Raw genomic sequence first — 24,876 nt, 5'->3', positions numbered from 1 at the left:
ATTTGGGCATGGGCCTATGGGCTTCAATCCCTACTGTCATTTACAGAGGTGTTCACTGCTCAAAGGCAAGTGACACCACTGTTGGCCCAGTGCCAAGGCCTCCCTCTAAGGTCCTGATACAGGAGCTGCTCTACCTTGGACACTGGCCAGGTTGGAGCCTCTGTTCTCAGGGCAGTCACCATAGCATGTTCTCCTCTCTGCCTCTGGTTTCTTCCCATGAGAAGGTTTGGAAAGTTCCTTTTGACTAAACCAGACAACTTCTGGTTTGAATCCAACAATCTAGGCCCCTAAAGCACAGCATGGTGGCCCTGCCTTTGATGCCAGTGTTCTGGAGAGTAAGGTAGAAGGAATGTGTATTAATGACAACCTGGGCTACACAGTGAGTTAAAGGCCAGCCTGAGCTATGAAGTGAGACTCTGTTTAAAAACAAACCCCAAAACTTAGACCCCTGAGAAAAGACAATAGAAAAAAACGTGGGAGTGGCTTGGACTATAGTTCAGTTGGCAAAGTGCTTGTCTCACACACACAAAGCTCTGGGTTTGATTCTCAGGGCTGCATAAGTCAGATGTGATGGCACATGCCTTTAATCCCAATGAGTGGGACGTAGAGGCAGGAGGGACATCTAAGGTCATCCTCGGCTATAAGTGAGATAAAGACCAGCCTAGACTACTTGAGACTATCCTCAAAAGAAAGAAAATTGCCTGATGTTACATACCTATAATCCAACACTTGGAAGCAGAGGCAGGAAGACAGGGCATCCAAGGCCAGCCTGAACTAGATTAGACCTTGCCTCAAAAAATAAATAAATAGACAAAAAAAGAAAGAAAAACTGTCCGAAACTTTAATTAGGAAACAACAAAACATTCAAGTTCATATTCTAAAGGGACAATCCTGCTACTTGGGGGGGGTGCGGGGACTAAGGCCTCCCTGTGCTGTCCTTCTTGGCCACCCACCTCCCTGGCCATGGCTTTCACTCTCCTTAGCAGACATCAGACTCTAGGACAGTGGCAGGGCTGATGCAGCAGGGCTTCTTGTTCCCACCAGCAGCTCCAGACACAAAAGCTGGGCTGGGAAAAAGGAAATCCCACCAAAAGAATCTTTGTCCCTTCCCTGTTACAGTCTGAGCTCAACTCCTTGTCCCAATACTGTGCCCCTTCAAAAGGAGAAGCCAAAAACCAAGAATTAAGACCAGAAGGGCAGCAAGAGACGCCAAGGTGATCCTTCCAGAGTCAGGTCACCCTGGCCATCCCCTTGTGGCCTGACAAACTGGGTCTGCCAGGAAGAGGCTGTGCCCTTGTCTGGGTTATAGACACAGGACAGGAGAGGTCTGGGAGGCTGAGTACATTTGGAACTGTACCTTTCAGGAGTATGCAGGAGGAACTAAGCCCTATCATTCCCCCTCACAGATGGACCCAGTCCAGAAAGCTGTCATCAGCCACACGTTTGGGGTCCCCTCCCCGCTGAAGAAGAAGCTGTTCATCTCCTGTAACATCTGTCACCTGAGGTTCAACTCAGCGGTGAGGGGGAGTCATGGAAATGTGGGTGGGAGGGAGCTGGGCCTCTTTAGGCTGTGCTCTGACACCCCATCACCTGCTGACTCCTCCCCTTCTCATAACCCCTCCCACCCACATGTAGCATACTGGGATTGCATTTACCTCCCCTGTGCTTCACACCCATCTTTTGGATGTCCCAGAAGCCATAGTGTGAGTGAGCTCCTGGTCTTGACCTGAGATATTTACAGCATATATTAACCCCAGTATCTTTGGCAGGGGATGGAACATGCTATAGAAACTAGGCTGACCTCAAACTCACAGAGATCTACCTGCCACTGCCTCCCTAGTGCTGGTATGAAAGATGTGGACCACCATGCCCAGCTCCAGCGAATTTTGTTGTTGTTGTCAAGACAGAGTTTCACTATGTAGCTCTAGCTATCCTGGAACTCACTATGTAGACTAGGCTGGCCTCAAGTTCACAGAAATCGGCCTGCCTCTGCCTCCCTAGTACTGGGATTAAAGGTGTGCACAACTACACTTAGTCTTCTTAGTGGACTCCCATGATGCATCTGTGAGAAGTACAGAGGCACAATTACTCTCTCCAATTTTCTGAGGAGTGGATAAATAGCTTGCCCGAAGACACAGCTGGGAAATAGCATTGTTAGGATTTGAACCCAGTCCTGGCTGACCCTGCGGTCTGCATACTCCTACTGCAGCCTATCCTGGGAGAGAAGGATCTTTACTGTGGGGTTTGGGTTAGATTTTTTGTTTGTTTGTTTGTTTTTACGAGACAGGGTTTCTCTGTATTGTTTAGGAGGTTGTCAATCCAGCCTGGCCTCGAACTCACAGAGATCCGCCTGCCTCTGCCTCCCGAGTGCTGGGATTAAAGGCATGCACCACCACCGTCCGGCCTTGAGTTAGATGTTAAAACTACTGTGGACTGTACTCAAAGAGATCTAGGAGAGCTGTGGAAGCTTGCCTTTCCCACCTTTGGGAAATAGGAGTTGAGAAACCACAAGTAGAGACTCTTAGTGAAGCAGGGAGGATGCCTATAGTTCAGCTGTGGTATTCTCTCCAGATGCTTAGGTCACATCATTCCACAAAAAGCAGGCAAAGAAATTGCTGGAAGGAGCATGTCTCCATACCTAGACCCTTGCAGAATGGCTGGGCCAATTGCAAATGCTCAATTTTTAAAAAAATGAACAATAGGATAAATGTTTTTGGAGTACATAAGTCCAAAATATGAGTACTGCTTTGCTTTCCGTATGTGTACCCCTTAACATTCAGGAGCCTCTACTTTGTAAACTGGCTTACAATTCATATCCCATTTAACCTGGACAGTCACAAAGCTTAAAACCAGACACAGTGGTGCACACCTGTGATGCCAGCCCTTGGGAGGTAGGAGGATCATGAGTTTAAAGCCAGCCTGGACCTAAGTAGTCCATTTCCAGAATATTCTGTATATACAGGCAAACACCAAGGGAATCACTTGGTGAATGTACCTGGGATCTGGGAACACAAGTGGAGATCATTCACACACACACACACACACACACACACACTCACACTCACACACGAGGAAATTCAGTGAGGTGCTGTGATTTACCTAAAGAAGCACAGTTTATAAACGGCCAAGTTTCGTTCTGAAGGCAGAGGCTGCCTGTGCTGGAGCACCTATGAGGACATATCCTGTAAACCTCAGGACCAGATGCATGTGGTGACGTTGACGACACTGACTTCACCTCTTGTGCCCATGCCTTGTGCCCCTTTAATGCCGTATCCCTCTGGCCTGTCCCTCGGCTCAACCTCATTCCTGGACGAGGCATATGACCTCCCCTCCCTTTCCCAGAACCAGGCTGAAGCTCATTACAAGGGCCACAGACATGCCAGAAAACTCAAGGCTGTAGAAGCTGCCAAGGGCAAGCAGAGGCCTCGAAACCTGACCCCAAATGGGACAGTGGCATCTTCAGCCTCACCTCCAGCCAGCGGAGGCCCCGGAAGCCCACAGAGCAAAGGTCAGTCCTGAACTCAAGTCCCCGCATCAAGGCTGGCTTCTGACCTGGCTTGAGTGACTCTGGCTCTTCACCATCTTTCTTTTTTCCTTTGTAAAACTTGGGCTGCTTTTGTTGTTGTTGTGTTGTTTGTGTGCATGCGTGCGAGTGTGTCTGTCTGTGTGGGTGCCCATGGAACACAGAGGACAAAAGAGGGCGTAAGATCCCCTGGAACTGGAGTACGAGTGGTTGGGAGTGGCCTTGTGTGGGTGCTAGGGATTGAACTCCAGCTGCTCCATGAGCTGCAAATACTCTTAACTGCTGAGCTATTTCTCTAGCTTTTCACTATATTTCTTGCTGGGAAATTATTCTGTATATGGGTATGGGCAGACTCCTACTGCTCACTGACTATCCTCAGACTCAGTCTGGATCAGGGAACATGCTCCCAGCCAAGCACTCCTAGCCTGAACTAGGATCCTTCCTAACTACTACCTGTGTTAGTTCCCTAAACCTGGCAGAACAAATGGGTACAAAGTAGGTGGCTGAAACAGTAGAAACATATTTTCCCCTCAATCAAATGTGGATATGTTTGTTTTTTTTTTTTTCCTGAGGGCCAGAGGGAGAAGCCCGTTTCTTAGCTAGTGGGCACGAGTGTCTACCACACTCCTTATAGATCAAGGAAGGAGAATTAAGAGTTCTGGGTCTGCCTGGGCTATGCATTGAATCCAAGGCTAGCCTAGGTTACATAAGACCCTGTCTCGCCGGGCGTTGGTGGCTCACACTTTTAATCCAAGCACTCGGGAGGCAGAGGCAGGCGGACCTCTGTGAGTTCAAGGCCAGCCTGGTCTACAGAGTGAGTTCCAGGACAGCCTCCAAAACAATGCAGAGAAACCCTGTCTCGAAAAGCCAAAAAAAAAAAAAAAAAAAAAAAGACCCTGTCTCAGAAAATGAAGGACAGGAGACTGGCTGTGTGGCTCAGTGGGTAGAGTGTTTACATACCACATGGGAAATCTGGAGTTTGATCCCAGCACCAACACAAAACCAGGCATAATGGTACAAACCCATGATCACAGCACTGAGGAGGTGGAGGGAGGAGAATTTGAAGTTCAAAAGCATCCTCAGCTACATAGTGAGTTCATGACCAGAATGAAATACATGAGACCCTGACCAAAAAAAAAAAAAAAACAACGAAATAAACAACAACAAAAACTCACCAATATTCATTATGTGTATGAGTTTACATGTAGTAGTGTTACTCTAGTGCATGGAGCTACCACCTTTCTGATAACTCCTGTGTGTTGGACTCTGCAATTTCCAGTTTTATGCTATCATGAATAACATTTTATAAACATTCTAGCACATCTCTTTTGTGACTTCTGCTTAGTTAATACTGAGGTGCTAGAATGTCAGGGCATTCTGCTCCTTCTAGTTTTTTGTTTGTTTGTTTGTTTGGTTGGTTGGTTTGGTTTTTAGTTTTTCATGACAGGGTTTCTCTGTATTATCTTGGAGGCTGTCCTGAAACTCACTCTGTAGACCAGGCTGGTCTCGAACTTACAGAGATCCACCTGCCTCTGCCTCCTGAGTGCTGGGATTAAAGGCATGCACCACCAATGCCCAGCGCTCCTTCTAGTTTTATGAGTTTTTATATAGGGAAACTGAGGCCCAAGTTTGCCTAGAGAGTTTGGTGGGAAGGTGAGCCTAGAATTCAGTGCTAATTTTCCTTTCATCAGGAAGCCTTCCACCCTCCCATTCTATCTCCACCATCATTGCTGAGCCTCAGGGGCTGGAATCTCCCGAATGTCCCATCTCCTTGCAGGTCCTGCATCCCCTCCCCTAGGCCCTTCACTTGAGCTATCACCGACCCCAGACACAGCAGCCAGAGAGCCAGCCCACTCAGACCTCTCGGATGCTGCTGCTTCCTCTTCCTCTTCTTCCTCTTCCTGCCCACCCTGCTCCCTGGATCCTGGCACAGAAGCCCCAGGGCTTGAGCCAGCAGAAGTGGCTGTGGGAAGTGGAGTGAACGGGGAAGGCAGGAGTGAAAAGGGGTGCCTCTACTGCCCTACATGCAAAGTGACAGTAAACTCGGCCTCGCAGCTTCAGGCTCACAACACAGGTCAGTGCTTTCCCAGGATCCATGTCATCCATGGCTGGGGGACAGAGGAACGCCACCCACTGTTACTATGCAGGCATTTCTGGGTCCTCATCTTGATCCCAAGGGAGGGGGCACCGGAAAGAGAAGTCTCAGCAACCAGAACTGAAGGTTGCTAAAGAGGAGTACCCTCTTCCATTCCCCTTGGATGAAAAGGAAAGGAAGGGGATGTTAGCCCAGATGCCTATAAGAAGAACTTCTTCCTTGGGGGATGTCCACAGGAAGCCATAGACAAGCCAGAGATGCTGGGAAGGGAAGCCCAGGTGGCTGGGGAGCTGTGTGTGTGCAAGGGGCGGTCAGCTAATCTAGTTTAGTGCTGTGGCCTCCCTTCCGTACCGACAAGCTGTCTTCTTTCCTTCCAGGAGCTAAGCACCGATGGATGGTGGAAGGTCATCAAGGGGCTCCCCGAAGGGGCCGGGGACGTCCTGTGTCCAACCGGGCAGTGGTTGGACACAAGACAAAGAGAGTGATAGGAAATCATGGGGGCCGGCAGGGACCCAGCCCTCCTTTCCATTGTGCCCTCTGTCAGCTCCAGGTCAATTCAGAGACCCAACTCAAGCAGGTAGGAGAAGGGGCCAGGATTGGGTGGGCATCAGAGCAAGGGAGGAAGGGCTGATGCCCACTGATGGATGGGTATGGCAGGGCAAGCTGGCTGCCTAGGTTTGCCCCATCCTGAGAACCCATCATGTGTGTTGAATGTGAGATCTGCGGGTAGAGGAAGTCTAAGACAGTCTGGGCAACAGTCAATAATTTTGACTTCTGTAGTCTTCCTCATCTCTCTCCCTTTCTGTCTGTCTGTTAGCATATGAGCAGCCGGCGACACAAAGACCGGCTGGCTGGGAAGCCCCCCAAGCCCTCCAGCCAGCAAAGCAAATTGCAGAAACAGGCAGCACTGGCTGTGAATGTCCTCAAGGTACCTGTCTCTAGGCAACAGTCTACTAGGGAAAAGAGTAGGAGGAAGGGCCAGCTAAAAGACTTGGGGTGTGGCAGGAAGGTGCTGGTCCTGCAGCTGCCTGGGCAGGAACAGGGTTAGGGTTGGGGTTGGGCTAAACCCAGAGGAATTTCCAGTGGGTGGGGTGGGCTATGGCTATAATCTGGGGGGCAAAAGTCAGGGTGGGTGTGCTTATTCTAGGGACTGTCTCTTCCTACTCTCCCAGTGTCCTGGCTCTGCCTGTCCTAAGGTTGCCCATCTGCTGGGCAGGAAGACAGGTGTCACAGCAAGCCCTCTGGAATGGCTGTCTGGGGGTGGGAAGGAGGTGGTTAGACTTGGAACTCTAGGAGTCACGTCCCTAAGGCAAAAAAGCTCCTGGATGTGGCCCAGGGAGGGGTGGGTTTCTCTGGTATTGGAGACCCTGTCCATTTCTCTCTCTCTGTTTTTTTTTTTTTTTTAGTCTAAATTGGCCTTGCAGAAGCAACTCACAAAGACACTGGCAGCCCGCTTCCTGCCCAGTCCTCTGCCCACCGCAGCTGCTGCCATCTGTGCCCTGCCTGGGCCCCTGGCCCTCCGGCCTGCTACAACAGCAGCTGCTACCCTCTTCCCAGCTCCCGTCCTGGGCCCAGCTCTGTTCCGTACTCCAGCAGGAGCTGTCCGTCCTGCTGCGGGACCTATCCTTTTTGCTCCCTATTAGTGGTCCCAGGCTGGCCACATCCTATATTTTCCTGGCAAGCCCTTGTCTCCACATCCCAGAGACTCTTTTGCAGTTTCCGGGGGGAAACCAGGGGGAACTTTTCTTCACTCAGACTGCGGTTTTTCCAGTCCCCTGGGTCTGAGGACCATTACTACCCTCTTTTACTGGGCCAGTCCTGGGCTCCCGGCATCTGTGGCTCCACGAATCCCAAAGATCTATGCAAAATCACAGCCCCAGACACATGGTGCTCTCATACCCCCACCCCAAGCAGACTTAGACAGTGCTGACTCCACTTCTTAGCTCCTACAAGCCAGCCTCTCCTGCGTGTTCTGGGGCCCTCTCAACAACCACTGGAGCTAGGGATCTCACACTGATGTGGGCTGCAACCCATCAGACAGGCTTACCGTGGGGTAGCCAGGTGTGGTGGTGCATGCCTATCCTGGCATCTGGATCAGTTCGGTTTGGGCCATATAGCTAGATACTGTCTCAAAACAAAAACAGAAGTTGACCATGGGGTATGGCAAAGAACCACAGAGACAAGAGACCCCCAAAATCCTTCAAAGAAGTACTGTGAAAGTGAGGCTGAGTTGGGGGGAAGTCCCATCTCCTCTGTAGGGGTGAGGCTAGAAGGTGCGAGTGTTCTTCAGGCTGGACCTGACTGTGTAGCTCTGGCTGGTCTGGAATTATGTAGACCAGGCAAACTCAAGAGATCCACTTGCCTCTGCTTCTTGAATGACGAGATTAAAGGTGTGGACCACCCTGCCTGACCCTGGCCTTGCTTTAACAGAAGTGACCTGTCTTATCACAGCTGTCCTTCGAACCTTTCAGTGACTTCTGCTTGAACTCCACCCGGGGGGAGGCTCTGGGTCTCCCTCAGCCTAGGGACTCTCCACTGTTTCCAATTGTGGAGCCCAGGGCTGGCACACAGTCCTATATGCCATCAAATCCACTTTCACATTGCCAAAGCCAGTGTCGCTCCCCCACTCAATATGGGACTTTGCCAGTATCTACTTGTATCTTTTTTTTTTCTGGAAAGATATTTCCAATGGGACAAGAAAAGGGGCGGGGGAGGGAAACTTTTTGATAACAGCAGTCGTGGTTTTATTGTGTCCAACACATTAATAAATGAACTTCAAGCCTGAGCCTGTTGATGCCTTAACTTTCCTTCCCAGCCCTGGGCATCAGCCCCTTCCCGCCTGTTCTGGGGAGAAGGGGTGGTGTTGGAGGTGGCCCGGCTGTGGTGTCTAACTCATGTGAGGCGTGCACATCAAAAGCTCAAGGCAGGCACCAGAAGGTGTGGGTTGTATGCTCACTTGATGGCACAAGGCCTGTCAGCTCCTAGGAAGCTGCTACTGCTCTGCCTGGTTCTGTTCAGGCATCTGAGGTAAGAAGGGCTAGAGGAGCGGCTTATCCCACCTTCGCCAGGGTAGCAGGCGTAGAAATACAGAGAGAAAATATAAATATAAGTCCAGCTACTAGCTGAAAACAACCAGGAGGGATGGACATCCACTATGGGCAGGTCCCAAGACTGTGCCAATGAGCAGAGTGCACTCCTGCCCCCTGGTGGTTGAAGGAGAGGCTTGTCCAGCCTCCAGGGCTGGGAGGTGTAGCACCTTGAAGAGGGTGAAGCAGGGGCAGACACAGGTGGCCCAAGCCACTGGCTTTAGAAAAACACAGAGCTGCCAAGGCTGCAAGTGATCATCCAAGCTCCTGTCACCTCACAGATGAGAAAACTGACGCCTAGAGAAGACTGACCTTGCTAGGTCATAGGGTGATTGACAGCCCAGTCATCATTCTGCTCCACCTCAACCAATGAGGCCTCTACTCCCAGAGCAGGAAGAGGAAGTGAAACAGCTGGGAGATGGGTGGAGGTCAAACAGAAAACACCAATCCCAGGAGCCTGGCTTTTCCCAGCCTTGGACAAGTCAGGAGAAAGGTCAGGGTAAGGAACGAGGAGCCAACCCTAGATCAGTACATAGAACTCTGGGCTCACAATACCTGGTCACTTTCTCAAGACCAGGTTGGTGCTGTGTTACTGGCAGGAAATTTAGAGAGTTGGAATCCCTGATAGGAGCCGATCCTGGACTGGGCACTTAGGCATGCCTGCCCTGCTTCCTGCCCCAGGCAGATGGAGGGGACACTATGTACCAGAAGTGTCCAGGTAACAGTGGAGAAAATGTGATGTGAGCTGGGGGTGGGGTGGGGACTGTCGTGGAAGGGTCGAGGGGGAGGGCCAGCAATCACGTTCACTTGCATTTCTTGGAGTCAGGAGGGGACAAAAGTGGCACTGGCCTGGGCCAGCCCAGCTCCCTGGCCTAGAGGATTGCTCCTTACTGATTGGAAGAGCAGCTTGCTTCTGCACCCCGCGCCCTCGACCCATGCTGGGATAGTGCTGGGACAGTAAAGAAAGAAGGGCAGCTCTTCAGCCATCCAAGGAACCACTGCCCTTGTTCTTGCGGCTGAGGGGGAAGGCAGACTTGCTCTGGGGCTGGGTCATCTTGCTGGCCAGGTAGATGAAAGGTTCCAGGAGGGAGCGGCGGTCAGCCACCGACACCTCCCACAGTTTCACCTTCTCTGACTTGGCCCAGTGCTGGGCCACGTCGGGGTCTACACGACGCTGCTCCTGCAGATCACACTTGTTGCCAAGGACCACGATGGTGACCTGGAGAAGAGAGACAAGAGTAGAGGCTGACTGGAGGGGGTTGGCACACACCTTTAATCCCAGCACTCGGGAGGCAGAGGCAGGAGGATCTCATTGAGTTTGAGGCCAGCCTGGTCTATGAGTGAGTTCCAGCACAGCCAGAGCTGTTATACAAAGAGACCTTGTTTCAAAAAAGAAAAAAGAGAATACACACACACACACACACATCCATCCATCCATCCATGCGTGGTTCAGGATCAGGAGTAGCTGTCAGCTGTTTCTGGCCAACAACTGGGGAAGATGCAGTTCCCAGAGGCCAACAGCTTACAGAACTTTGGAGGACTGGCAAGAGCATGAAACCACAGCGAAGAATGATTAGGGGGAGCCTCATGTGTTAGAAGGGACCCTATGCTAGCTGGTGGTGGTGCACGCCTTTAATCCCAACACTCAGGAGGCAGAGGCAGGTGGATCTCTGTGAGTTCGAGACCAGCCTGGTCTACAAGAGCTAGTTCCAGGACAGCCTCCAAGGCCACATAAAAACAAAACAAAACAAAAAAACATAGAAGGGACCCTATTAAATCAAACAAGTCTCTTTGAATTGTCCTATCATACGGCCACCTCTTGTGTGGGTTGCAGATCCTCCCCAGTGACCTTCATGATCTTCTGACTCCTAAATAACCTCTTGGCAAATGAGCGCAACTGGAATCATGCCAGTACCCCACAGCCTGCCAAGGAGAGCCACGCTCTCCTACTACTGGGCTCCCTGCAGAAGTCCGGTACATGTACCTCCTTCTTGTCTTTGGACTTGTCGATTTCCTTCTTGAGCAGCTCGACTCGCTGAAACGATTCTCGACTGTCTGTGCTGTAGACCAGGACGTAGCCATCAGTGCAGGAGAAGCAGTGCCTGGGCAGCTCGGCCCCATCCCGGAGACCCCGAGTGTCATAGAAACGCACCTGCTCCCGCACCCCTCGGTCTGTCTCAATAGAGCCCACATAGATGTCTTCCTGGGTCTCAATCATCTCAGAACCTGGGTTAAAATGAGACTTGATTAAGAGTGAAGGGGGATGGGAAATGTGAGAGAGGTGGACATCCTAACAAGCTGACGAGACGGGGAGCATAAGCAATGTGGGGGTTCAGAGGCCAGATTTGAGAGAGTTGGACAGGGATGAATGCCACGTCATTATCACACCAAGCAAGAGTGCAACACAAAACTGGGTGTGGTGCCCCACACCTTCAATTGTAGCCCTTGGAGGGGCAGGGACAGAGGCAAGTTGATCTTTGTGAGTTCCAGGCTAGCCTGGTATATATGGTGATGCTATCTCAAAGATGATAATAGCAATAACAACAAGAAATGTGCAGAGTGATAGAAGCGGACACTGTACACCCACCTCTGGTCTGTGCACAGTGTGCACACACGGGCATGCATGCACAGACATGCACACTCACAATCGCACAGAAGCGCTATGCGGGGTTTTGTTTTTCCTATCTTGGCTTTGGGTTTCTCCCTTTTAGATTTGTTCAATGGTGTGGAACTGGGGGACACAATGTTTGACTTTTCTTTTTCCATTGCTGGGGTTCAAACCCAAGCCCTTCTCCATGTTAGTTCAGTACTCTAACAGTCAACCATGCCCTCAGACCCAATTTTGAGGGTGTAAAAGCAGCTGGTGCCCCTATTAGCCTTTGTGTTCATAATGTGATCAAACCCTGCTGCATTATTCAACATCTTCCACCTGCCCGCCAGCCCCAGCAACACTCACCCACAACGTGGTTCCCGTACAGGAGCTGCTCAAGAATTGAGGTTTTGCCCACAGATGCCTGGCCACACACGACCACCTTGCAGCTCTTCCCCATGCTTAGCTTTCACCCTTGAAGAACAGGAGTAGTGTGGTTAAGGGAAGTCGGAATCCAGAGCGATGGCAGCCCGGGAAGCACTACCCCGATGTACCCCGATGTGTTTACAAGCACTGCTGAGCAGTGAGCTGTACTGTAATTAACCTACTTGTCCCAGGAGTGGCCACAGGATTTGGCACACCGCAGGTGTAGGATTAATGGTCCCATAAAGGGAGAGGCCCAGAGAGTGGTTTGAAAAAACAAAAAACAAAAGCGGGTGCCCAGGTTCTTCCCGGTGCACAGGATGTATAAGGCACCAATTACTGAAGGGAGTTCCACAGGCACTCTTGCTCTTTTCTGTTGTGTGTTTGTTTTGGAGACAGGATCTCATGTCATTCAAGCTGGCTTCCAGCTGATGAAATAGTTGAGGCGTGTGCATACCAGGCTGATTTCTCTCTTTAACCATGACCCCCAGGAAAAACTAAGATTGGACTCCAATCAGCTTCTTGACGAGTGTGTGCAAATAGAGAGAATAACTTGCTTTCCGGAATGACTAACTGGGTGAGAATAAATCCAACAGGTTAAAAAAAAAAAGAACATCAGACAAGAAAGGAGTGACGGAATCACGAATCACGGGAAAGACGCTTCGGAAAAGGGTTTGACGGCCCGGTACTCACAAGCACGGAGGGAAAGCTCAGACTTACAAACTCCAGAGAGAGGTCTCCTCATGGGACACTCTCAAACACAGGCTCCTGGGAAACTCCAGTGATCTCCCCTCCCTCCCCCTCAGAAAGCAGAGATCCAGCCCCAAAGCGGTCCCAAGCAAAAACCTCTCCAGGAGATTCTCTTGACACCGATCTCCACCCCATGGGCTGAGCGTTTTAGTAAACGAGGCTCTAGAGGCTGCCAGAGGCCGCTGCCGCAGACTTCCCCTGAAGGGCACTCCTCAGAAACTATCAGAGGCACAACAGGACAACCAAAGCGAACCAGGGACCAAGGACGATCTGAGCCCCGCCTCCCAGCTCCATACCTCCGGGGTCCCCGCAGCACTCCCGCTGAGGTGCCCCCCGGAGTGGGCCGGACCATGGGAGGGGCAGTTCGACGGTAAGGACGCCCCTCTTCCTCTGGGTGGAAGTACTTGCCCTGAAGCCCCGCCCCCAACGACCTGCCTTCAAGACAACTTCCGGCGGCGCAAAGCGAGCACTGGTCGCACAGCGCCTCCCAGAAGCCGGCGGGGAAATGCCGGCCAGAACTTGTGGTTGTGTGTGGATACCAAGTTGATGCTCTGATACCGAAATGTTCTCTCTCTACGGAACAGTAATTCTTCGTTAATTCTATCATTTTTTTTTTTGCTTTTTCGAGACAGGGTTTCTCTGTGGCTTTGGAGGCTGTTCTGGAACTCGCTCTGTAGACCAGGCTGGCCTCGAACTCACAGAGATGCGCCTGCCTCTGTCTCCCGAGTGCTGGGATTAAAGGCGTGCGCCACCAACGCCCGGCTAATTCTATCATCTTTTGTTTGGTTTGGTTTGGTTTTTTCGAGACAGGGTTTCTCTGTATTGCTTTGGAGCCTGTCCTGGAACTCACTCTGTAGACCAGGCTGGCCTTGAGCTCTCAGAGATCCGCCAGCCTCTGCCTCCCAAGTGTAGGGATTAGAGACATAGGCCACCACCGCCCAGCTTCTATCATTTAGTCAATACGTGTTTTTTCTTTTCTTGGCAGTGCTATGAATGGTTCTTCATATACTAGGTAAGTGCTCTTTTGAAATATATATATATATATTTTGACAATGTTTCTTTTCGTAGCCCTGGCTGTCTGAGAATTCACACTATAGACCAGGCTGGCCTCAAGCTCACAGAGATCCTTTCTGCCTCTCAAACGCTGGGACTTAAGGTGTGCACCACCACTCCTGGCTAAACCTGAAATTTTTTTAACCTGGAGTGGGTCTCACATTTGTATCCCAGCCCTTGGAGGATGAAGTGGGGGTGATTTTGAGTTCAAAGACAACATAGTCTACACAGAGAACCTGTTTCAAAAAAAAAAAAAAAAGCTCAACTTTGTCTTGTCCATGCCTTGTGTGGGGCTATATGCAAAGGAAGTTAGATAAGGTGACTGCCCATAAGTCCACTAATAGAATTAGACATCGCCGGGCATTGGTGGTGCACGCCTTTAATCCCAGCACTTGGGAGGCAGAGGCAGGTGGATCTCTATGAGTTAGAGGCCAGCCTGGTCTACAAGAGCTAGTTCCAGGACAGTCTCCAAAGCCACAGAGAAACCCTGTCTAGAAAAACCAAAAAAAAAAAAAAAAAAAAAAGACTTAGACATCCAGACCAAAAATTATCACACACTGTGATGAATTCTGTCACTGAGGTGGGATGCTAGGGGCACAGCAGAGGGGCATTTAACTTGGGGACAACAGAGTCCAAAGGGAGGAGAAGGGCGTGCCTATGCTCAGGTTTAAAGGACTAAGGACTAAAGCAGAGGAAATACAGCAAGAACCATGACATTTCTAGAGCCACAAATCCCTGGGGGTTCATTCAATACTGACCACAAAGAGGAGCCAAATAACAAAGATGTGTGGTAGGTCAGAGACCAAACTCACAGCAACAGAAAGCCCAGGCGTGACAGAGATGAGACTGAGGGACACTTAGGGGATGACAGAGATTTTTGGACATGAAGCAGGTGAATCAAGAAGTGTTGACAGGCCGGGCGTTGGTGGCACACGCCTTTAATCCCAGCACTTGGGAGGCACAGGCAGGCGGATCTCTGTGAATTCGAGACCAGCCTGGTCTACAGAGAGAGTTCCAGGACAGCCTCCAAAGCCACAGAGAAACCCTGTCTCAAAAAACCAAAAAAAAAAAAAAAAAAAAAAAAAGTGTTGACGACTGGGCCTGGAGAGATGGCTCAGAGGTTAAGAGCACTGGCTGCCCTTCCAGAGGTCCTGAGTTCAATTCCCGGCAACCACATGGTGGCTCACAACCACCTTGAATGAGATCTGGTACCCTCTGCTGGCCTGTAGGCAGAAGGCTGTATACACAATAAATAAATATTTTTAAAAAAAAAGAAGTGTTGCCGGGCGTTCGTGGCCCACGCCTTTATTCCCAGCACTCGGGAGGCAGAGGCAGGCAGATCTCTGTGAGTTTGAGGCCAGCCTGGTATACAAAGTGAGTTCCAGGACAGTCTCCAAAGCTACAGAGAAACCCTGTCTTGAAAAACAAACAAAAAAAAAAGAAGTGTTGATGACAGATTGCAAGTCAAGAACAACCCTGAAGGCAGCACATTCCATGCCGCATGTTCCATGTGGGAGCCAGTTGAACAGATGAATATACAGCACAAAAATTTCAGGAAAAGGCTGCAGAGATGGCTCAGAGGTTAAGAGCACTGGCTGCTCTTCCAGAGGTCCTGAGTTCAATTCCCAGCAACCACATGGTGGCTCACAACCATCTGTAATGAGATCTGGTGCCCTCTTATGGCATGCAGGCACGTATGCAGATAAATCACTGTATACATACTAAATAAATAAATCTTTAAAAAAATAATAAAAGAAACCAGGCGTTGGTAGTGCACACCTTTAATCCCAGCACTCGGGAGGCAGAGGCAGGCGGATCTCTGTGAGTTCAAGGCCAGCCTGGTCTACAGAGCAAGTTCCAAGACAGCCTCTAAAACAATACAGAGAAACTCTGTCTCGAAAAACAAAAACAAGAAAAAGAAATTCAGGAAAGAATAAAAATTTGCCCTTTTTTCTGTTGTTGAGAAATGGGTGAAAGTAACTTCAATAAATGGCTGAAGTGAGAGGCGGGTAGTGGTGGTACACGCCTTTAGTCCTAGCACTTGGGAGGCCGAGGCAGGCGGATCTCTGTGAGTTTGAGACCAGTCTGATCCTGAAGAGCTAGTTCCAGGACAGGATCCAAAGCTACAGAGAAACCCTGTCTCGAAAGAACAAACAAACAAAATGGGTGAAGGGATTAAGGGATGTAGCTCAGTTGGCAGAGGACCTGGCAGGTATGAAGCCCTGGGTTTGATCTCCAGCACCATATAAAAACAGGCATGAAATCAGACGCCTGCCATCCTGGAGATGGAGACAGGAGAATCAGAAGTTCAAGGTTACATAGCAAGTTTGAGGAAAGACTGGGCTACATGAAACCTTGTCGCTAAAGAAACTAAGAAATAGGTTAAGTTCTGGGAACTTTTGAAACGCCCAAGAGATAATAGATAATTGGTTAGGGAAGTGTGGAAGTCTGAAAAAAGTCTAGGAGGGGGCTGGAGAAGAGGGTTGGTGGCTATGAGCACTAGCTGCTCTGCTAGAGGACACCGCTCCCAGCATGTGTTGAGCTGCTCACAACTACCTGTTAACCCTAGCTCCAGGGAACCCGAAACCTGCTTCTGGCCTCTGCACACACCTGGTGTGCACTCACAAAGACACATGCACACGCACATCATTTTTAAAATGTCTAGGCAACAGGAAGAATTGAAAGTTGGGATGAAGCTAAGGTTGTTGGAGTAGATGGGTAAGTTCAGCCGCAGATGACAAAAAGTTGGAAGTAAAAAACCAGCTTGGTCTTTAATTAGACTGCGTACTGTGAGGTGAGCCACTGACAGGCAGTGTGGGTGGTGAGGGTTTTGCCATCCCACCCCCAACCAGCAGTGCAGGTAAAGGCTGAATGACCACTCTCAATCCACTGAACTCCAGTTCTGTGGGCCCCGTGGTGTCAGTTCCCCCAAAACAGGTTAGGGGCCTTAGTGCAATTTTCCTTAAGGGAAGGGGCATAGACACTGTTAAAATTCCACTGCCTTATTTTCGTTCCTTTTGCCTTTAAAGTACCTCTAAGTCATCTCCTCCGAACATTTAACCTCAGAGGGCCCCCATTTAATTCAGCTCCAGAAATACTGTTGGGCGTACTCGTGGTACTACAAAAATGATTAGCCTGTCTTCCCAATCCAGACCGCATTGGGCCAGGCAAAGCGTGCTGGGTAGAGTTTATGAGACGCAGGAGTACAGGGGACACTGAGGAAAAGGGACCTCACCCCATGAGCTGCCTTATAAACTCTGGGGCAGGGGCTGGGGCGCCATGTCATCCTCTCTAGACTTAATGCTGAGATGGCACTCCCAAGCGGTTGACATGAAAGCGGCCTCATAAAAGGGTTCGCGTCATTAGGGTGATGAACCATTTGGTGCTTGGAGATCCGAGGAGGATGAAAGGCGCAGGGTGAAGACGCCCTGCGTTCCCCTGGCTTGGCTGGGCAGGGCTTCCAGTCGTCGATGAAAGCTGGGGGACTGGGCTCAAAGTAGCGCTTCATGCCTTTCCGGGGAGGACGCCGTGGACACACTCCGAGGTCGGGAAGGTAGTCGTACGGGGCCTTTTCACCTCCAGAGTCTTGGGTGACCCATCTCCACCCACCCGGGACTCTACAGCTTCACAGGAGACGCTCTAGGATTGCAAGTTGTTATGGCAACCAGGCTGTCGGGCTATTGAGGCAAGCCAAGGCCTAGAGAGGCAATATCCTTCTTCTGTACCGTCCTCCTATCTGCGAGTAAAGTGGCGCCCCCTACGCACAGGAGCCGTCCCTGGGCCCCCGCCCCAGGGCGGAGACCACCGTGGACCGCCAGGGATGGGCGGCCGCTCTGGCCCCAAGCGGAGCCTCTCGTTGGTAGACGCGCTCGAGGTAGTCCCTCTGGGCGCGGCGCCGCTGAGCGGCTCGACGCTCCCGCCGGAAGTGCTCTTCACCGCCTGCCTCCCACTCGGCTCTCTGGTCCCGGCGGTAAGATGGCGGCTGCCGCGGAGTGCGATGTGGTAATGGCGGGGACCGAGCCTGAATTGCTGGAGGACGAAGAAGCAAAGAGGTAACCAGGTGGTAGGATAGTGGAGGAGGCCAGCTTGGGGTCTATGGATCGGGGAAGGTCGACTCGGTGGCGAGGCAGCCCCCAAATGTGGAGACGATACCCCGCCTTCTGCAGAATGCTCCCCCCCCCATATGAACTGGAGCTGGAGTCGACATAGACCCCCTGAAGGGACACCTTCCCAGGGTCGGTCTTCCCCTCCTGCTTCCGCCTAGCGGGGAGCTGAGGCATGGCCTAGTTCTGCCGTGGGGAGGAAGGTCGTCCTCATTGTAGAGGCCGGGGTGGAATCTCAGAGGTCGGCTGCAGGGTGGGGGAGGCGTCGCGGCGTCAATGACGACTTCCTTAGCAGAGCCCCAACCTCCGCCTGCTCTGCTGGTTAACTTGTGTGCATTGTTGTCTGTCCTCACTGTGCGTCTCCAAAGTCTTCATTCTACCCCCCACCTCCTTTTCCTCAGTAGCGGGGGTCCCAGGAGATTGCATGCCTCCAGGTGTTGACCTGGTCGCCCCCCTGATTAACGTGGAAATTAAAATGGGATAGGCAGAAGGACGAATGAGGCCTCGTCTCCTACTGTCCGGGTCAGACGCTTCTTCACCTGTCCTCCCAAGACCACTCTTTAGCTCAAGGAGGACAGCTGTTTAGATGCAGTTGGCACTGCCGGGCAGCTGCAGTAGCGCGAGATTGCCAGTCTGGACTAGCCTAGGGAGCTTGCTGCTGAGTGAGTGGTTTTCAGGGGCACTCTGTGAACTCTGGCACCAGCTAAAGGACAGGTTTTTGAAGCGAGGTTGGAACAGTCGTGAGCAGGCGTCCTTGCTCGGATACCAAAGGTGAACGGATTGCCTTATCAGTTGCAGTTGATTAATTTCATCCTGTTGTTCAGGGTGGACTTCAGTGCCCTCCGTCTTCCTACCATGTGCTTCGTATGTTCCATACTAAGCCTGCGGGGTGTGTTTTCGGTGTGCATAATTTGAGATGACGAGAGGATTTGATCAGGAGATCTGCAAACCAGGATTCTGAGGTTTTTTGCTATCCTAGTTAGAAATACGAGAGGGTACTGTGGAGCGGCAGTGAATATTGCAGTTATCAGGTGCATGGGTTGGAAGCTGAGAGGCTTGACAAAGCATAGTTGATCCCTGAGATATCAGTCTAGTCTAGTCTTCGTTTTGAGTTTCCACACCATTACAGTGTTTGGAGTTAAGCACCATCAGCTCAGACCTTTCTTAAGGTATTGCAAAATGAGAAGGGAAGCCTTTCGCTAACACAGACAGCTCAAGTTTATTTTACTTGTATTTAGGAGGAATTTAGTGCTTCTTACTGATGTAAATAGGGGCTTTGGCCTTGTCATTCAAGGAATATATCAAAATTGGTGTAAATCTATAGGGAGTGCCCCTCATTTGGACTTTAGACAGGGTCTGTGCAAACCAACCAGCCTTGAACTCACAGAGATCCATCTGTCTGCATCTGCCACCCAAGTGCTGGGATGGAAGGTGTGCACCATCATGCCTGGCTAGATTTCACTTCTGCGTCCCCTCTTTAAAGCAAATTCTTTCCTTAAAGTCAAACAAAATAGCTTTAGAAGGTGTTTTGTCATGAAATGGTAGTAAATGAGCACGGAGGGATATATCAAGAAATGTGAAGACTGGCTGTGGTGGTGCACATCTGTAATCCCTGCACTTAGGAGACTGAGGCAGAAAGAACCAGAACTCATCATTCTGGATTTCAAAGTAAGAGTCTATCTTAAAACAAAACAAGCCAGACTGGTGATGCTCACTTTAATCCAGCACTTGGGAGGCAGAGGCAAGCAGACTGTTGTAAGATCAAAGGAAACCGGGTCTACACAGCTACAGGGTGTTAGGATATTTTTTTTTTTTTTTTTTTTTTTTTTTTTAGTTTTTCGAGACAGTGTTTCTCTGTATTGTTTTGGAGGCTGTCCTGGAACTCGCTCTGTAGACCAGGCTGGCCTCAAACTCACAGAGATCCGCCTGCCTCTGCCTCCCGAGTGCTGGGATTAAAGGCGTGCACCACCAACGCCCTGCTTAATTTAGGATTCTTTGTGCAGGTGTGTGTGTTGGTGGGTGTGGGGATGGTACAACATCATGTGCACTATGGTGTTTGGTTAACTGCCTTTTTTGTGGAATTTAATGTCATTGATAAAATAGTTATCTTTTTTTTGTTTTGTTTTGTTTTTTCGAGACAGGGTTTCTCTGTATTGTTTTGGAGGCTGTCCTGGAACTCACTCTATAGACTAGGCTGGCCTGGAACTCACAGAGATCCGCCTGCCTCTGCCTCCTGAATGCTGGGATTAAAGACGTGCAACACCACCACCGAGCTTGATAAAATAGTTATCTTAACACTGTAGCAGGCTTTCTTTTGGGCTACTAACCAGCTCCCAGATCATGACATGGAGACTTATTATTAATTATGAATGCTCATTTTATCTTATGCTCGTCCCACTAGCTCTTATAACTGAATTCCACCTGTTTCTCTTCATCTACACTTTGCCCCGGGGCTTTTTAATCTTTCTTCTGTGTGTCTTGCTACTCCATGTTTGGTTAACTGGTGGCTGCCTGGCTGGCTGGCTGGCTGGCTGGCTCTGGGCGTCTCCTTTCTGCCTCATTCTCTCTCAAGCCTAGATTCCTCCTCCTACTTATTCTCTGCCTGCCAGCCCTGTCTATCCCTCTTCTGCCTGGCTATTGGCCATTCAGCTTTTTACTAGACCAATTAGGTGCCTTAGGCAGGCAAGGTAAAACAGCAGCACATCTAACATAACTAAAGTAATATTCCACAACATACCATCAAGTCAACTTAATTGTAAATAAAGGTAAATTTTTTTTTAAGATTTATTATGTATACAGTGTTCTGCCTGCACATATCCCTGCGGGTCAGAAGAGGGTATCAGATCTCATTACAGATGGTTGTGAGCCACATGTGGTTGCTGGGAATTTGAACTCAGAACCTTTGGAAGAGTAGCCAGTGCTCTTTATCTCTGGACCATCTCTCCAGCCCGAAAAATGTTTCCTTAAACAGACATGTTATATATATTTATGAAGTTCAAATTTTAGACATGCAGAAGCTGATTATTCAGTTTTATATGTTCATGATATGCCAGTTCTGTATATAAACCAAAAAGGAAAGGACTTAAATCACTTTGACCTCCTCTATGTAAGGCATCCTCAGAAGAATAAGCATTAGGTGGCTGTGGTGGCACACATCTTCAATCCCAGCACTTGGGAGACAGAGGTGGTCAGATCTCTGTGGGTTTGAGGCCAGCCAGTGCTACATAGTGAGACCCTGACTCAAAAAAAAAAAAAAAAAGCAGAGTAAGCATTAGGATCTTTTAGTATGAAAAGGTGTAGTTTTTCCATTATTGAAGATGGAGTAGAGACGTGGAAGTTTTGGAAGGTGGCTTTATATTTTTCTTGTTTCCTAGAATCCTCCTGTGCAGCCATAACCGGTGATGAGGAAAGGCATCCCTTTGCCCCTTTACTGCCTGGCATTGTTAGAACCCTCTGGCTAATAAGTTCCTGTCTCTGGTTACTTCCTTCTACTACACATGGGTCTAGGAGTCCCTTGGGGTGTTTTGTGAGGCCCAGCAGGAATCCTTCCTTACTTGCTTCTTGGCTCTAAAGGGATCTTGTTGCTGCTAAATTGTCACCATCCCACAGGGGGACAAGATGAGAGGAGCTTCAGGACCTCTTGATTGCAACCTTTTCTATGCCTATATCTTATTTCTTTAGCTTTAATGTGTCAAGAGAGAAAAAGACCTTCGGTGCTTGCACCTGTTAGCTTCCCACAAGTCTTTACTCACAGCAGCTAAGAAATTAAAGTAAAAGATGTAGTGAAGAGGTGTAGGGCCATCCACCCACATGTGCATATGTGTGTCTCCACACATGAACACATCATGCATATACACTTTTTTTTTTTTTTTTTTGGTTTTTCGAGACAGGGTTTCTCTGTGGCTTTGGAGGCTGTCCTGGAACTCACTTTGTAGACCAGGCTGGCCTCAAACTCACAGAGATCCGCCTGCCTCTGCCTCCCAAGTGCTGGGATTAAAGGCGTGCGCCACCAACGCCCGGCCATATACACTCTTAAATCCCACTGAGAGTCCGTTTGTCCATTATCTCACTGTGTGCTCTTATTTCAGTGTTGAATATGGAAGTCCTGTCTACATCATTCCTGGTAGTTTAAGCTGAATGTTAACACACTCCAAAATAGAATTTTGTAAGTGAAAATTGCTTCTATTGAGGGCTCTCTCTCTCTCTCTCTCTCTCTCTCTCTCTCTCTCTCTCTCTCTCTCTCTCTCTCTCTCTGTGTGTGTGTGTGTGTGTGTGTGTGTGTGTGTGTGTGTGTGTGTGTGTGTGAACTTTGGAGGTTGACAACTTGTGGGAATTGATTATGGGCTACAGGGATTGAACTCAGGTTGTCAGGCCTGGTGTCAAGCATCTTTCTTTACACCTGCTGAGCACTGGTCCCAAAACTGTTTTTCTTCGTCTGCCACTTTTGGTTTTTTCAAGACAGGGTTTCTCTGTATTGTTTTGGAGGCTGTTCTGGAACTAGCTCTTGTAGACCAGGCTGGCCTCGAACTCACAGAGATCCGCCAGCCTCTGCCTCCCGAGTGCTGGCATTAAAGGCGTGCGCCACCAACGCCCGGCTCGTCTGCCACTTATAAAGAGCTAAAGTTCAGACTTTTTAATAGTTCATCTAACTTAAGGCCTTTATATTCCTGGGAAGATACTGGCCACTTTTCCTAATATGCAATGCCTATTGTGAGTTAAAGGTCTCTGATTCCAGGGGCAGCTTGGTCTCTGTAGATAGCCTTTATTATGACATATTGGTGGATTTTAAGCAGTTTACTAAAGAGGAAGCATATCTTTATTTCATTTTGTATCTGCTGTGAAGGATGTAGAGATCCAAAAGCATCAGGAGCCACAAATTGGAAACTAGGACATCCTTGCCTGCTTCCCTGAGTTGATACTTCTTTTCTTTAGATTTAATTATTTTATATGAATGAGTGTTTTGCATGCATATACTTATGTGTCCATGAAGGCCAGATGAGAGCATTGGATCCCTGGAACTGTAGTTACAGTTATGAACCACCATATGGGTGAAAGGAACTGAACCCAGGTCCTTTGTAAGACCAATAAGCTCTAATGATTTGATATTTCTTTCTTTTTCCATTTACTTTGTGTGTGGACATGCATGTGCGCGTGCATGTGTGTATGCACGTGCTTGCATGCACACAAGTGTGCGTACACGCTCACCAGTGTGAGTATCAGAAGACAATCTGTGGGAGTCAGTTCTCTGCTACCACATGTGTTCCAGTGGTCAAACTTAAAAGACTGTCAGGCTTGGGGGAAAGCTGCTTCACCTGCTGAGCCAGTTTTTCATAAAAGTGCCTCCCTACCTCCCTTCCCTCCCCTCCCTTCTCCCCTTTCCTTCCCTTTCCTTTCTTCCTCTCCCGGTCTCTTCCTTCTTCAACAAGGCCTTGTTACTGTAGACTTGACTGGCTTTAAACTTGCTCTGTAGATGAGGCTCGCTTCCAGCTCAGAGTTCTGCCTGCCTCTGCCTCCCAAGTGCTGGCATTGGATGAGCCATTCCTATTAGACTCTTATTATCTAGGGATCTTAAATTCCTCTGGGAATTAGGAATTAGTCTTTTATTTCCCTGTCCACATTGCTGAGTCCATATCCAGGCTTTGCAGTAGTTATCGTTTGTTTACTACAGCTTTTTAAGGCTTTTTGAACCTGGTAGCTTTACTTAACCAGACTTGATGGGAACCCCCACCCAAATTTGTCCACCTTCTCATGGAGTGGTAAGGCAAGCAGCTGGACATTTCAGTAGTCTGAAAGCAGAATGGGAATTATGTGCGACTTTTAAAGTCAAATTAATGAGAAACACTTCAATTTGGTATGCTTTAAGTTTCGTTCAGAGGTAAAGATAAAAAGGAGGTAGGAGAAATGGGTTATGGCTAAGGAAGGGGATAAATTTAGGAATAAAGCATCCTGAATATAGCGAATTAGTTGAACCCTGATAATAATACATAGAAATTTGTTAAATAGTCATTAATGGAACAGAATGAGTATATAGGAAGTCTCTTTTCCTTAATGTAGTTCAGACTCATTTTGAGCAGTGTTGAGTAAACAGCAATTTTAGGGAAATATCAGGCCAAGTGAGTGGCAGTTGCTGTAGTGCCTAGTCACTTGCCAACAACAGGAATTCTGATTGGCCTGAAGCCTAACCTTACTGTACATTCCAGCCAATAAGGGGTTAGCTTAGTCATTGAAGCTAGTTTTTAAAAAGAAAAGTACTGGACACCTGCCTTTGGTTTCTTCCTCTAGGACTAGAGAACAATGATTGGCTGCTGCCTTTGTATCAGGTACCTTGTCACCTGATACAAAGTCCCGTTGACAATCCATTTGTCTTTTCTTTTCACTGATGCTTACTCCTCATCCTCCAGTATTGAATGATGTGGAAGTTACGTAGACGACGCACCAGGTATACTTTGAAGCTGAGTTTCATCATTAGGAACAGGGATCAGAGTGGTTTTTCCCAGGGCCATTCTTTCTCCCATTGTGACAGTTGCTTTCTCACCCCAACCAGACAGAAACCATAGTTCTTATGTTATACCATGATGCGCCTCTGCCTGGATGGGCTTTTGAGAATAGTGCTTGCTGTGTGGTGGACATGGCTTTTCCAGTTTTGTTTTAAGACCTATTTTATTGGTGTGTGACTTGTAGGGAACTAGGTTGTCAGATAGGCAGTGTTGACCATCTTTTCTGAATCTGTTACTTTTGAGGACAGTGTGAGGGACAAGCAGGAGTCTGCTGTGTTTTCTGATTGAGAGTTCCTGCTTGGGCAGTTTGATCAGTTAGCCACCTGTTAAATTCAGGACCCGAGAGTGCATACTGGCACTCTGGTTTCCATATCTACCCTCCATATCCTCCCAAACATCAGGAAGGAGCCTCTGTGTGTTGATGCCTGTGTGCAAGTGGAGATCAGAAAACAACTTGGGGTAGTCAGTTCTGTTCTTCCACAGTGCGAGTTTGGCGGTGGAACTCGGGTTCTCAGGATCAGCAGCAAATGTCTTTACTCATTGAACCAGACATCTTGCCAGCCCTGAAAGCAGTCTTTTCTTAATTGTAGTTCCTTAGTTTTAAGTTGTTGAGGGGTGCCACTGTCTCTATCAGTATGAAAGATGTCACTAGAGCTGTTAGGGTTAAACCTGGACCCTTGGCAGTGCTAGTAGCTAAGCTCAGCCACCATCTTCAGTATGCCAATAAAGAGACGAGTCACAGTGAAGAGCAGAGAA

The 24,876-nt window shown here is 49.1% G+C and overlaps 3 protein-coding genes across 7 annotated transcripts in view; 2 read left to right on the top strand and 1 right to left on the bottom strand.

The window, feature by feature from the left end:
• Window positions 1-8,403, top strand: part of Znf385c (zinc finger protein 385C) — a 53,614-nt gene extending 45,211 nt beyond the window's left edge. For 3 of the 4 annotated variants that reach the window (XM_040749702.1, XM_040749703.1, XM_040749701.1), the window contains exons 4-9: window positions 1,407-1,517; window positions 3,343-3,508; window positions 5,301-5,597; window positions 5,996-6,195; window positions 6,436-6,546; window positions 7,025-8,403. In XM_040749702.1, coding sequence (XP_040605636.1) covers window positions 1,407-1,517; window positions 3,343-3,508; window positions 5,301-5,597; window positions 5,996-6,195; window positions 6,436-6,546; window positions 7,025-7,261 — 1,122 coding nt within the window. In that variant the 3' untranslated portion in view covers window positions 7,262-8,403. The remainder of the gene's footprint in view (window positions 1-1,406; window positions 1,518-3,342; window positions 3,509-5,300; window positions 5,598-5,995; window positions 6,196-6,435; window positions 6,547-7,024) is intronic. The other variant, XM_040749704.1, reaches the window with a different exon arrangement.
• On the bottom strand, window positions 8,339-12,914 carry Nkiras2 (NFKB inhibitor interacting Ras like 2). 2 transcript variants are annotated; one of them, XM_013126197.3, is made up of 4 exons: window positions 12,764-12,914; window positions 11,661-11,768; window positions 10,689-10,930; window positions 8,339-9,923 (listed from the first exon to the last, which is right to left on the bottom strand). In XM_013126197.3, the coding sequence occupies exons 2-4, from the start codon at window positions 11,752-11,754 to the stop codon at window positions 9,684-9,686; spliced, it is 576 nt and encodes a 191-aa protein (XP_012981651.1). In that variant the 5' UTR covers window positions 11,755-11,768; window positions 12,764-12,914; the 3' UTR covers window positions 8,339-9,683. The 2 variants fall into 2 exon arrangements, with proteins under 2 accessions (XP_012981651.1, XP_012981652.1); XM_013126198.3 differs by lacking the exon at window positions 12,764-12,914 and adding an exon at window positions 12,564-12,736.
• A 4,504-nt stretch (window positions 12,915-17,418) lies between these two features.
• Window positions 17,419-24,876, top strand: part of Dnajc7 (DnaJ heat shock protein family (Hsp40) member C7) — a 37,172-nt gene continuing 29,714 nt past the window's right edge. The window contains 1 exon segment of the mRNA XM_005087386.4: window positions 17,419-17,572. Coding sequence (XP_005087443.1) covers window positions 17,496-17,572 — 77 coding nt within the window. The 5' untranslated portion in view covers window positions 17,419-17,495.

Source organism: Mesocricetus auratus, unplaced genomic scaffold (genome assembly GCF_017639785.1).
Source record: "Mesocricetus auratus isolate SY011 unplaced genomic scaffold, BCM_Maur_2.0 Super-Scaffold_100007, whole genome shotgun sequence".
In the NCBI taxonomy this organism is placed as follows: domain Eukaryota; kingdom Metazoa; phylum Chordata; class Mammalia; order Rodentia; family Cricetidae; genus Mesocricetus; species Mesocricetus auratus.
The sequence above is the reverse complement of the archived record's forward strand: the minus strand, read 5'-3'. Positions and strand labels throughout refer to the sequence as shown.

Coding starts and splice junctions, on each gene's coding strand:
- Nkiras2 (XM_013126197.3), bottom strand. CDS start 11,754: ATGGGGAAGAGCTGCAAGGTGGTCGTGTGTGGCCAGGCATCTGTGGGC. Junction 10,931..11,660: donor GTACGGGAACCACGTTGTGG/GTGAGTGTTGCT, acceptor ATTTTAACCCAG/GTTCTGAGATGATTGAGACC. Junction 9,924..10,688: donor AGTCCAAAGACAAGAAGGAG/GTACATGTACCG, acceptor TCTCTTCTCCAG/GTCACCATCGTGGTCCTTGG.